The sequence below is a fragment of the Pelodiscus sinensis genome, chromosome 2 (assembly GCF_052426305.1).
Source record: "Pelodiscus sinensis isolate ZL-2025 chromosome 2, ASM5242630v1, whole genome shotgun sequence".
NCBI classification, from domain to species: domain Eukaryota; kingdom Metazoa; phylum Chordata; order Testudines; family Trionychidae; genus Pelodiscus; species Pelodiscus sinensis.
The window spans coordinates 260,328,575-260,342,163 of NC_143053.1; the positions used below are offsets into that span (position 1 = coordinate 260,328,575).

The 13,589-nt window shown below is 46.4% G+C and overlaps 1 protein-coding gene across 2 annotated transcripts in view; it reads left to right on the forward strand.

The window, feature by feature from the left end:
- LOC149525474 (uncharacterized) overlaps positions 1–12,931 on the forward strand; it is a 58,119-nt gene extending 45,188 nt beyond the window's left edge. For both annotated transcript variants that reach the window (XM_089775940.1, XM_089775941.1), the window contains exon 6: positions 8,483–12,931. In XM_089775940.1, coding sequence (XP_089632066.1) covers positions 8,483–9,450 — 968 coding nt within the window. In that variant the 3' untranslated portion in view covers positions 9,451–12,931. The remainder of the gene's footprint in view (positions 1–8,482) is intronic.
- Positions 12,932–13,589: the final 658 nt, after the last annotated feature.

Sequence of the window (13,589 nt, forward strand, 5' to 3'; positions counted from 1 at the left end):
AAGGCAAAGGACAGCCTGTGCTAAGGACCCGCAGGAAAGTGATGGATTGGATGGTGGAGAAGTGAGAAGAGCTTTGTCATTTGTGAACTCCGCCCGCAAGTGCTGGGGGCTGAGGTGTGGGCAGCTCCCTTCCCCGTATGCTGAATTTGCCAGTGACTCAGCACCTGGCACTCGGTTCCCTGCCCACTGACTTTCAGCCACTCACCCGCCTGTCACTGGACCACCTCACTTGATTTCATACGGACACAAAGCGCTGTCAAGCAACCGATGGCGCCATCCACCCACTGGAACAGTACCAAGCCCACATGACTAAGGCAAGGCTAGTGCCATTGGGGCAACAACAGCAGGGTGCGGGATTACAGGTCCAAGTGCTTGAGCTCCCCATTGGTAGCACTCAGAGGGCTTTCCCAAGGAGGCCAGCAGTGTTCCCATTTTACAGCTGGGGAAACTGAGGCACAGTGGAGACTGTGACATGCCTGAGGTCACACACCAGACTGGACTAGCAGCTCACTTTCCAGTGGTTCAGGGGCTGTCTACAGGGGTAGTGAAGATGTGACTGCAGCACAGCCCAGCATAACCCGCCTTGCTGCCATCTGACTAATGTGGGGAACAACCGCGGGGTGGGGGGCTTCAGCAATCATGCCCTGGCTAGCTCGTGCTGCGATCAAGCCACCCCTGCTCAAAGGAGACAGTCCTGGGAGCTGCCCGCCAGCCTACGCTGCAGCCCAACTAATGACAGCAAGGGGCAGAAACAAACCCAGCAGCCACCCCCTGCCCCCGCTTCTCCCATCTGCTCAGCCCCACCCCCAGGCTTACTGAGCCCTGTGGGGAGAATGCTTCGGACCTAACCAATTCACTTTCCTCGTGCCACAACACTTGCCTAGAGGTACCACAGGGCCCGGCCCCTGGACCCCACAGTGCGGGAGAGAACAGGGCCTGACCTGACCCCCAGTTCAAGGGATCCATTTGAGGAAGGGGCCTGGCACCAAAATCCCACTGGTGCACTGGAGGCTACAGGGCCTCTCTAGGGGGCGCTGGCTCTGGTTCAGTCCCAGGGCTGGGGGCACAGGCTGGCTCACGGAGGTATGGATGGGCTCTGGGGATCTGTCCCTTCTAGGGGGCACCAGCACCTACCTGGGGCTTCCAAAATTGAGTTACCCTAGCTTATCCCTGACAGGTGTCTGTCTAACCTGCTCTTAAATATCTCCAGTGATGGAGATTCCACAATCCCTCCCTAGGCAATTTATTCCAGTGTATAACCACCCTGACAGGTAGGAAGTTTTTCCTAATGTCCAACCTAAACCTCCCTTGCTGCAGTTTAAGCCCATTGCTTCTTGTTCTATCCTCAGAGGCCAAGGAGAATAATTTTTCTTCCTCCTCCTTATGACACCCTTCTAGGTACTTGAAAGATGCTCTCATGTCCCTTTTCAGTCTTCTCTTTTCCAAGCTAAACAAGGCCAATTCCTTCAGCCTTGCCTCATATCTCATGTTCTCTAGACCTTTCATCATTTGTGTTGCTCTTCTCTGGACTTTCTCCAGTTTCACTACATGTTTCCTGAAATGTGGCACCCAGAACTGCACATGATACTCTAGCTGGGACCTAATGTAGATGGCTTAGTCCCTGCCTAGAGGACGTGAGATTGGGAGGGTTAATTTCCAATCCTCCTGTTTATTCTTTTCCTAAGCCAGGGGGTCACAGTAGTTCTGACGGGGGCTCAGCAGAAAGGCAGCCTGCACTGCCCCCTGCCTGAAACCTTGTGCAGGTGTTAAACAGCTGTCCAGCCCACCCTAGAGGTGACTGCATTTCAGCGTGCCTGAAGCAACACAGCACCAGCAATGGACAGGAGAATGGCTCCCGGGCATGGCTTGCTCATGACTGCTTCAGTCCCGTTGATGGGCTTCAGCCCCTTTCTTCCCCTCCCCCACTTTGCAGTGGGGCTGTAGACTCTGGGGGAGAGGGCTGGAGGCAGGCAGAGGTGTTTCCCTGCAGCAGATGTAGACACGTCTCTGTATTCATCATTCTCTCATTGAAGTTTTTAGCTTTGTACTGAGTCCTTTTACATGGAAACTTTGAATTACGTCTTGGTAGAACAGTCCCTAGGACAAGTGAGGCAGAGACTGTCCCTGTGGGGCGAGTGAGGTGGTAATGGATAAGGCGGAAGGTGACACCTCTGGGCAGTTGCAAGGGTTGGAGAGGGGAGGGAAGCCAGATCCAATAACAATGAGCCCTGGGAAGTGGGTTCCAGAGCCGTAGCGAGGGTGTTATGAGCCCGGGGGCAAAGGCAAAATTGGCACCCTCCCCCACCACCAAATGGTGGGGCCCCGAACCTGGCCCACAGCTGAGCCCGACCCTGGGAGGAGTGTGGGGAGCTTGTATCGCGTCTTACCCAACCCCATCCAGTTTGGGGCTGAGTCCCACAAGCACTAACCCTCTGGCAGATGTGGAGGGGGTCGGGCTGGGGGCAGAAAGGTGGGGAAGGAGGTAGCTCCAGCCAGTGGTGGTGGGCAGGGGAGGAACAGGCGAGCAGAGGGATGACAGTGGGAGTGTAGGGGGACTATTCTGGCACCTCACTAGTGTGGCACCCAGGGGCCACTTCCCCTCCTCCAGCCTTCCTCACTACACCACTGTAAATAATCTGCCTCTTAGGATATTTATTGTTTAATGAATTACAGTAAAACTCCAATAGTCCGTCATCCAATAGTCCGGCATTCCTGATAGTCCGGCATCAAAATGGCAAGAGCCTAGTGAGCGAGCTGTGGCAAAAAATGAGTCACAAGGTAACAACGGCAGCAGCTGAACTGAGCAAAAAGGGTAAAAAAGGCTTAAAAAAACTAAAACATTACAGTATACTGTATACAGTATGTACAGTAAAAAGGGATAAGAACACTTTATATACAGTATATAATGTATACAGTATATATATAACCATCTTATAATACCTCCTGATAGTTCGGCATATCTGATAATCCGGCACCGCCTAGGTCCCATAGGTTCCGGATTATCGGAAGTCTACTGTACTTATTTTACTAACTATAGACTTATAAATTATCAAGTGTTGTGGTTTACATTCTGCTACATATTTTTGTCTCTTTAATTTGTTCATATCCCATTTTCATTAGGTTCATGTCTTTTACATTAAAAATGTCAAATTCTTAAATATGTAAATTTTATAAAACACAAGAGAAATTAATGTTATACAACCTAAATATGAATTTCATCACTATATTTCATTCAAGCATTTAAAACCACTGTTACAGCAAATGAGTAACACATTGCTTTAATGAAGAAAAAGTAAAAAAGATTTTGAGCATATCAAATTTATTGTAATAGAGGGGTAGCCGTGTTAGTCTGATCTTGGTAAAATAAAAAGAAAAAAAAGTCATGTAGCACTTTAAAGACTAACAAGATACCTAATACATTTATTGTAAGCAATCTGTAATGCTTCCTAACTGCTCATTTACTTACTTAGTTAACCTAATTGTTTTTCACATTATCGCACAGTGAAAAACTACATGAGACTTAAGAATGTAAGGGTATGTCTACACTACCCCCCTAGTTTGAACTAAGGGGGTAATGTATGCATACCGAACTTGCTAATGAAGCCCGGGATTTGAATTTCCCGGGCTTCATTAGCATAAAGCCGGCGCCGCCATTTTTAAAAGCCAGCTAGTGCAAACCCCGTGCCGCGCGGCTACACGCGGCACGGACTAGATAGTTCAGAAGCCTAATCCGAACTATCTAGTCCATGCCGCGTGTAGCCGCGCGACACGGGGTTCGCACTAGCCGGCTTTTAAAAATGGCGGCGCCGGCTTTATGCTAATGAAGCCCGGGAAATTCAAATCCCGGGCTTCATTAGCAAGTTCGGTATGCATACATTACCCCCTTAGTTCAAACTAGGGGGGTAGTGTAGACATACCCTAAGAGATTAATTTACCTATTAAAATAACACACTGAAATTTTTTTAAATAAAACTAACACACAACACAAGAATCACCCTCACTTTCTCAAAGGTACTTGAAGCAATAAATAGCCTAAGGCTGAGGATACCCGGCAAGCGAGGCTTTCTGTCTGCCTGAGGACTTTCTCCTTCAGGCTGCCGTGAGATTCTACCATTAAGTAAAGCAGAGAGGTCTCTCTGATCGGCTCTTCCAAATTTCACACAAGCCATTCAACTGAAGCCATAGATGTCAAGATTCAAGGCCAATCTTGCCTTGAGCAGATTGCCTCTCCGGGTGTTCACAATCACAACATCCAAACATGTGTAAGACTTTTAGTTGAGAAAGCCACATTAATCCCAAGTCTCTGCTATGACTGGGAGATGGAAAATCTGCAACAAAAAAGAGAGTTACTCACCCTGTGCAGTAACGTCTGTTCTTCGAGATGTGTGTCCCCATGGGTGCTCCACTTGAGGTGCTGGGCTCGTCCCAGCACTGCAAACCGGAGGAATTTTCATTAGCAGTAGCCCCCCTACCGGACTGCTCCCCTTCGCGCCTTTCATCTGAGCGTGGTCCGGTCCTGCCAGTTTCCTCCCAACCGGAAGCACCTGAAAGATATAAATAGAAGCTCTGAAGCAGGGAGGATGGTGGGACGTGGAGTACCTATGGGGACACACATCTCGAAGAACAGACGTTACTGCACGGGGTGAGTAACTCGCTTTTCTTCATTGAGTAGTGTCCCCGAGGGTGCTCCACTCGAGGTGAGTACACAGCAGTGGTCCAATGTTACATGAGTGCTTTGGACCTATCACCCCTGGTGCATGGCGGTGGCAGTGGGGAGGTGGCAGAGGGGAGTGTGGCAGTGACAGCAGGGATGTGGGGGGGTAAAAATTTTTCCTTTGCCCCTGGGTGCATAACACCCTCGTTATGCCTCTACCCACAAGATTATGCTTGGCCAATCCTTTAGAATTTAAAATCTAATGGTTTATTAATGAAAGAAAGAAAGAAAAGCATGAGAATAAAGTTGTTGAGAATACATTACATGCATCGAATCACCATCTTGCAGAGATGTCTCTGGTGTACATCCTATGTCAGAATGGGTCAGCAATTCTTCCCAGCTCTCTGTCCCTCAAAAGGCTGCATCTGGGATCAGTAGCAGTATTGGAGACGAGATGGAGTCTGCCTCATGGCACTTTATATCCATCCCTGGTATCTTTCAAATGGAGCAGGTAACACAGTTGAGTGACCTGTCCCTGTTTCATATGCCAGCAGCCATTTTCCCCTGGCTGATTTGCATGTTCCCAGATGCATTCCTCAGGTGTGTATTGGCCTCTCTGAGACTCATTGTCCTCGGGGCACTGTTAATTAGCATAGTCATCGGCTGAATAATTGTTCTTTCCAACAGGCAGTCTAGAGTCCATATTCATAACTCTACATAGATATCATACAAGTACATGAGTGGCACACATACAATCAGTAGGACATAAGCTTTCATTTGACACCTCACATGGCCCCCTTTGTACAGACTTTAGGGCAACTCCCCCTCCCCTGGATGCAGAGGTGATCTGGCTTCTCCCCTTAAAATCCAATAACGTGACCCGGAGGTTCAGGCTGGACATCAGGAAAAACTTCCTAACTGTGAGGCTGGTGAAACACTTGAAAGTAGGAATAAGAAATCCTCCGGAAAAGGCTTTATTTTCCGGAGAATAACGTCTAGACTGGCGCTTTTCTCTGGCTTTTCCCCAAGCCGGAAAAAAGCGGCAGCCATGTAAATGCAAATGCCGCGGGGGATATTTAAATCCCCCGCGGATTTGCCTATTCCAAAGTCTACATTAGCATCCCTTTTCCGGAAAGGGGTGCCAGTGTAAACGTAGCCCTGATGTCGGCTTAGAGCTCACTCAGATCTGAACAGAGGCCACCAAGACCCACTCACTGTGCTGCTCCACTCCAAAATGCAATGTCTTGAGGGATGTTAGATAATGTTTATTTTAGCAATCGTGTAGCCACTGAAAATTTTAATCAATTATACAGTTACTAAAATACTTGCCTGGGTAACAAACAGAAAGAATTAGAGGCTCTGGCTCAGTGCAGGAACTATGATTTGATTGGAACAACAGAGACTTGGTGGGATGACTCGCATGACTGGAGCACTGTCATGAAAGAGTATAAACTGTTCAGGAAGAACAGGCAGGGGAGATAAGGAGGAGGAGTTGCACTGTATGTAAGAGAGCACTATGATTGCTCAGAGCTCTAGTATATAGAGGGAGAAAGGCCAGTTGCGAGTCTATGGGTTATGTTTAGAGGTGCAAACAATAGCAGTGATGTTCTGATTGGTGTCTGCTACAGGTCACTGGATCAGGTGGATGAGGTAGACGAGGCTTTCTTCAGACAACTGAGAGAAGCTTCCAGATCACAGGCCCTGGTTCTCATGTGGGACTTTAATCCCCTGACATCTGTTGGGAGACCAATACGGCAGTACACAGGCAATCCAGGAAGTTTTTAGAGAATGTTGGGGATAACTTCTTGGTACAAGTGTTGAAGGAACCGATCAGGGGCTGTGCGCAGCTTGACCTGCTGCTCACAAACAGGGAGGAACTAATAGGGGAAGTAGAGGCGGGTGGCAACCTGGGAAGCAGTGAACATGAGATGGTAGATTTCAGGATCCTGACCAAAGGAAGAAAGGAGAGTAGTAAAACACACACCTTGGACTTCAGAAAAGCAGACTTTGACTCCCTCAGAAACCTGATGGGCAGAATCCCCTGGGATATTAACATGAAAGGGAAAGGAGTCCAGGACAGCTGGCAGTATTTTCAAGAAGCCTTACTGAAGGCACAGAAAGAAACCATCCCGACGCGTAGCAAGAGAGGCAAACATGGTAGGAGACCGGACTGGCTTACAGGGGAAATCCTTGGTGAACTTAAGCACAAAAAGGAAACTTACAAGAAGTGGAAACTTGAACAGATGACTAGGGAGGGATGGGAAAAGCTGAAGTACTCAGTGCTTTCTTTGCTTCTCTCTTCCCAGACAAATGTACTAGGTGACGCAAATATGGGATGAAGGTGGATAGCCCTTGGTGGGGAAAGAACAGGTTAGGAACTACTTAGAAAAGCTAAACGTACACAAATCCATGGGCCCGGGATTTAATGCATCCGAGGGTACTGAGGGAGTTGGCAAATGTCATTCAAGAGCCTTTAGCCATTATCTTTGGGTATGTCTACACTAGCCCCCTAGTTTGAACTAGGGAGGCTAATGTTGGCATTCGATGTAGGACAAGTGTAGAGCCCTGCACTTGGGATGGAAGAATCCCAAGCATTGTTACAGGCTGGGGACCGACTGGCTAAGTAGCAGTTCTGCAGAAAAAGACCATGGGATTCCAGTGGATGAGAAGCTGGAGATGAGTCAACAGTGTGCCCTTGTAGCCAAGAAGGCTAATGGCATATTAGTAGGAGCATTGCCATCAGATCCAGAGAAGTGATTATTCCCCTTTATTCGTCTCTGGTGAAGCCACATCTGGAGTATTGTGTCCAGTTCTGGGCCCCCAAATGCAGGAAGGATGTGGACTCATTGAATAGGGTCCAGTGGAGGGCAACCAAAATTATTAGGGGGCTGGAGCATATGACTTATAAGGAGAGGCTGAGAGACTTGGGTCTGTTTAGTCTGCAGAAGCGAAGAGTGAGGGGGGATTTGAGAGCAGCCTTCAACTTCCTGAAGGGAGGTTCCAAAGAGGATGGAGAGAGGCTGTTCTCAGTGGAGGCAGGTCTCAAGTTGTGGTGGGAGAGGTCCAGGTTGGAGATTAGGAAAAACTATTTCCCTAGCAGGGTGGGGAAGCTCTGGGATGGGTTCTCTAGAGAGATGGAATCTCCATCCCTAGAGGTGTTTAAGTCTCAGCTTGACAAAGCCCTGGCTGGGTTAAATTAATGGAGATTGCCTATCTCCTACAACTGGAAGGGACCTTGAAAGGTCATTGAGTCCAGTCCCCTGCCTTCATAGCAGGACCAAGTACCATCCCTGACAAATATTTGCCCCAAATGGCCTCCACAAGGATTGAACTCACAACCCTGGGTTTTAGCAGGCAAATGCCCAAACCACTGAGCTATCCCCTCAGTGATTTAGTTGGGATTGGTCCTGCCTTGGGCAGGGGGGCTGGACTTGATGACTTTCTGAGGTCTCTTCTAGCTCTGTGATTCTAATCACTCCAGCCCCGTCCTGGGGAGGTGGAGCTAGTTCACAAGTCCCTGCAGCTGCCCCTGTCTGGGGAAGGGGGTCCAAGCTCCCTGCCTTCAGAGGCGGCTCCAGCATCCCACAGAACTTCCTCTGTTTGCAGCAAGCCCAGAGGCAGCTGGGGGACGGGGGGGAGGGGTTATGTAGTTGTTTGGATGAACCAATAAACCTATGCTTATTGGTTAATTGTTTAAACCACTATATGCAAACACCCCTAGTTTCCATGACAGTTAACTTAGACCTCACAACAGTTATATTTACAGAAAAGAAAATCCCTAAACTCACACACTATTACTCTATTACCTTTCCAATGTCCTTCCTACAGTCCCACAATTTGCTGGCCAGTGCACCGAGAAACCTGAACTACGGATTGTTCTTGTTGGCAAAACGGGAGCTGGGAAAAGTGCAACAGGAAACAGCATCCTTGGGGAGAAAGTGTTTGAGTATAGAATCTCAGCACAATCATTGGTAGTGAAATGTACTAAGAGGAAAGGGCATTGGAAGGGCAGGGACATTGCTGTCATTGATACTCCTGGTCTGTTTGACACACGAGTCGCTTTAATGGAAACTATGCAAGAAATCGGGCGTTGTGTCGCACTCTCCACCCCAGGCCCCCATGCTATCGTCCTGGTGATGCAGCTGGGTCGTTTCACTGAAGAAGAAAAAAAAACAATTGAACGAATACAAGACATTTTTGGGGACAAAGCTGCACAGCACATGGTCCTCCTGTTCACCAGAAAAGAGGACATAGAAGGAATGCCTTTACATGATTATATAAAAGAGTTTAATGACAAAGATCTTGAGACATTGATAAAAAGGTGCAGGAATCGATGCTGCGCTTTCAACAACAAAGCAAGAGGCCAGGAGCGGGAAGCCCAGGTGTCAGAGCTGATTGCAATAATCGATAAGATGGTGCAGCAGAATGGAGGCTCTCATTATACTAATGAGATGTATGAACATGCACAGAAGGAACGTCAAGAAAAAATCAAGATGCTCAAAGAAGCTTATAAGGAAGAGATGAAAAGAAAAACAGGAGAAGTGAGATCTCAGTATGAGAAGGAATGTAAAAAAATAGAGGAAGAATTAAAGGGAGGCTCTTATGATAAAACTTTGACAGAAAAGAAGGAGGCCCTGCGACAAATATTGGACAAAGATTTAGAGGAAATAAACAACCGCTACCGGGAACAACTGCGAGAACTCAGAGAAAGGGCTGACGAGGATGTTACTATCCCAGAAGCTATTTATAAATCATTCTCAAAGACATTTTCAATTTTGAAACACGGGTTTGAGTAATGATTGACTTTCTGTATTTTTGTATTTTCTTGCCATTTTTCCAGTTTTTCAGTAGTCCTGACAGGATAATCAGTATTTGGAACACATTTATTTGCTAATTATTTCTGCATGGAAGTTTGTATTTGCATCAGCTTTATAGTTAACCGCATGCTTTCATACCCTACACCTACTGCATGCAAAGCATGAGCAAATATAGCTCTTAGCATTTGTTTTTATTAAGATTGCATGTTGGATCCTTTAAAGATCCTGACTACGGCTATTAGATCTCTTCTGAACTAAGAGCTGGAATAAATTTGGGTTGATGTGTGTATATGCATTGTGCAAATATTGTCATAATCAGTATTGTGGTAAATATAGATCTTACTTCTGTTCAGGAATTGTTTACAGAAATCAGGAACTGTTCATAAAAATAACCATTCATGTTTATTCATTGATCGGTTTGGATGAACAGTTCTAAGCTCATTGGCTGTTCACCCTATTAGTATTCAGTATTCAGCATGCATAACTTGTGACTGGCCACTCATATCATATTATACTGTTTCAGCTTCAAGATTGAAATTTAGCGAACTGGAGAATAACAAAGATGCATGATGTGGTATTTCAGCCAATAATTTGAAAATTCATGAAACATTGAAGTTTAACAATTTTTAACCTCAAGTGCATTTTTGTGCAAAAAAATTTGAAAGAGCAGAGGGGTTTTTCCACTTTAGGTAGTCCTCTTTCTATAATGAATAACTCCTTTTTGTGCAAGAGCTCTTGCACAAAAAGGCATGTGTGGACAGGGAAGAGGGTTTTTTTGCACAAAAAGAGGCAATAAAAAAAACCACAGGTGCCCTGATGGACATTCTGTAAATAGCAATCAGAGTTTCCTTTTGAGAGTGTTCATGCAGTCTGTTTGCTCTCTTGTGCAAAAGCACAGCGCTTTTGCGATGAGCTCTTGCAGTGTAGACGCGCACTTATGCGAGAAGAGATCATCCATAAAAACTTCCGCAAAAACTTCTTGTGCAAAAAGCCTGTAGTGTAGACATTTCCTATGTGACTACATAAGAACCTAAGAATGGCCAGGCTGGGTCAGGCCAAAGATCCATCTAGTTTAGGTTATGTCTACACTGCAGGCTTCTTGCACAAGAAGCTTTTTGTAGAAGAGATCTTCCGCAAAAACTTCTTGAACAAGAGCACGTCCACACTGCAGAAGTGCACCGGAAAAGCACTGCGCTTTTGCGCAAGAGAGTGTCCACACTGCATGGTTGCTCTCTCGCAAGAAAGCTCTGATTGCCATTAACAGAATTGCCACCAAGGCACTTGTGCTTTTTTCGATAGGGTTTTTTTGCGCAAAAAGACCCTGCTGCCCATCTACACACACCATTTTGCACAAGAGCTCTTGCGCAAAAAGGCTTATTCCTCATAGAAAGAGGAGTAACTATTGTGCAAAACCCCTCTCTTCTTCTGATTTAATGTAAGTTTACTTAATGCAAAAACGCGTTTGCAGTGTGGACGCTCCGCAAGTTTTTGAGCAAAAACTCTGTAGTGTAGACATAGCCTAGTGTCCAGTCAGCTGACAGTGGCCAGTGCCAGGTGCCCCAGAGGCAGTGAACAGAACAGGAAACCATCCAGTGATCCCTCCCCTGTTGCCCATTCCCAGTTTTAAAATACACACCTAGTTCTAATTCCACATAACTGCCACAGTCCTACAACGTACCTGTGGATATAGCCTACCTGCAATTAGGTAATGTCATTCTACTGCATTTTCCTGTGTAGCTTCTGATTTGCTGTGAACTGTCTTGAAATAATTTACATGAATTATGAATGATACTATGAAAAGAAATATTATTTGTTTTTAACTTCATGAGAGCACTTGGGTTTTTAGACTGGGCTGACTCAACATAGTTTCATGCTGAATTTTAGGACACATTAATTAATCCCAATATCATTTATGAAGTCAATTAGTTCATATTATCACCCATTTATCATTATGCTATGTTATGGTTAATTTATATGCTATTTCATATATAATCAATGTCTGCTGATTAGATTTAACTTTAGAATTATAGACATATAGAATTAAATATTTAGCAGTGATGTGTATGTATCAGTATATAAGTGTAGCCTGGCTGAAATGTCAGGCCTATAGGCTAAGACCTGTAAGATGTTTACTTAGCTGCACTAGGTTATAGGCTTAAGAATGATTGATGGACATGAGTGGGTAACCTAGGAATAGCCCTGTGTCCCAAAGGTCACAAGATTACTATAAAAATGTGCCAATAAGTGAGTGCAATAGACCACAACATGTTGTCTGAGGACACTTGGTTGAAATATCCTGGATTATCTGTCTTAGCTGTAGGGTACATACCATGAGAATAAGAGGAGCTACAAACAACTTATGAAATATATGGTGTCCCAATATGCAAGGGATGTGAAAGCACAGATAAGGGAAGGAGAGCTGACTTGTTCGGGGATACACATAAGCTGCTAGGCAGAGTTAGAATTACAGTATATAAAGGGTTCCCTGATTTGGTGAAAGTGGGATCATCCATGGGAAAAGCCCCAGCAGGAAGTATCCCTCCACTGACGATCAGTTGGCGATAGGTTCATTGGATTCTCAAATAATTTTGGGGATGTGAGTGACTACAGTTATACTTATTGTGCAGGGCTTTGTAGGATTTCAACATGCTTGGGTCATTGAAACCTTACGTACTGCTTTAATAAAACTTGTACAGATAAAACTTTGTGTTGGTGTCTGTGGTCATTATCCTGGGACTTTGTGTATTACTAGAGCAAGGGTGAGCAAGATACGGTCCCCAGGCTGGGTGGGTCCTGCCAAGCCTTTAACCCAGCCAATCTGCCCGTCACCTAGAGCAGCACCGCTCAAAGTGGCTGGCTGCTCCCTGTGACTCTGCTCTGCAGTGGGGAGGCTTTGCACACTGCTTCTGCCCCAGCAAAATATCCCAGCTCCTATTGGCTGCAAACTGGCCAAATGGAGCTGAGAGACTGTGCTGGGGGCAGGGACAGTGTAGCACAATTTCTCAGTTCTCATTGGCTGGGCAAAGTGTCACATGGAACAGCCAGCTGGGGGCTGCTGACAGGCACAGAAGCTCCCTTAAGAGTGATGCTGGCAGGAAGCTGCTTAGGTAAGTATCTCCTGACCAGAGCCTGCCCCTCCCAGACCCTGCACCCCTTCTTCTACCCTTCCTGCACCCTGCACTCAAATCCCCTGCCCCACATCACCACTCAAACCCTCTGCAGCCTCCTCCCCCACCCCAGATCACAACTGCCTCCCATACCCCTCCCAAACTCTGTGTAGCCACCACCAGCAGATTTGAACCTGGGACCTATGGAGCTTATTGTAGGAGCCTCTACAGCTTGTGCTGAAAGCCAGTGGGCACTCAGCTTAGGATGTAGAGCTCCCTTGTTCTTATCTCTGGCTTTAAGTGCTCTAAGTGCCATTACATGGGACAGCGACCCACACTAAGGCTACGTCTAGACTGGCATGATTTTCCGCAAATGATTTTAACGGAAAAGTTTTCCGTTAAAAGCATTTTCAGAAAAGAGTGTCTAGATTGGCACGGATGTTTTTCTGCAAAAGCACTTTTTACGGAAAAGCATCCGTGACAATCTAGATGCGCTTTTGCGCAAAAAAGCCCCGATCGCCATTTTCACGATCGGGGCTTTTTTGCGCAAAACAAATCTGAGCTGTTTACATGGGCCCTTTTGCGCAAAAGCTTTGCGCAAAAGGACTTTTGCCCAAACGCGAGCAGCATGTATTTCCGCAAGAAGCACTGATTTCAGACAGTAAGAAATCAGTGTTCTTGCGGAAATTCAAGCAGCCAGGCTGCGTCTACATTGGCTCCTTTTCCGGAAGGGGCATGCTAATTTTTCAGATCGTAATAGGGAAATCCGCGGGGGATTTAAATCTAGAGACAGGAGCTCCAGCAATGCCCCTTCTGCATGATACCTGCCTTGCTGGGAAATCCTAGAGCCCGGCACGGCCAGGGAGGCTCTGGAGGGTGGAGTCGGAGCTGTGAGCAGGAGACCTGGGCAATTCAGGGCAGAGTAACAGTCTCCCATTGCTGTTTGGTGCCTAACTCCTGTTGACTTTCCATGGGAATTAGGAGCCTAGTGGCCCCTTGTGCCTCTGCAAA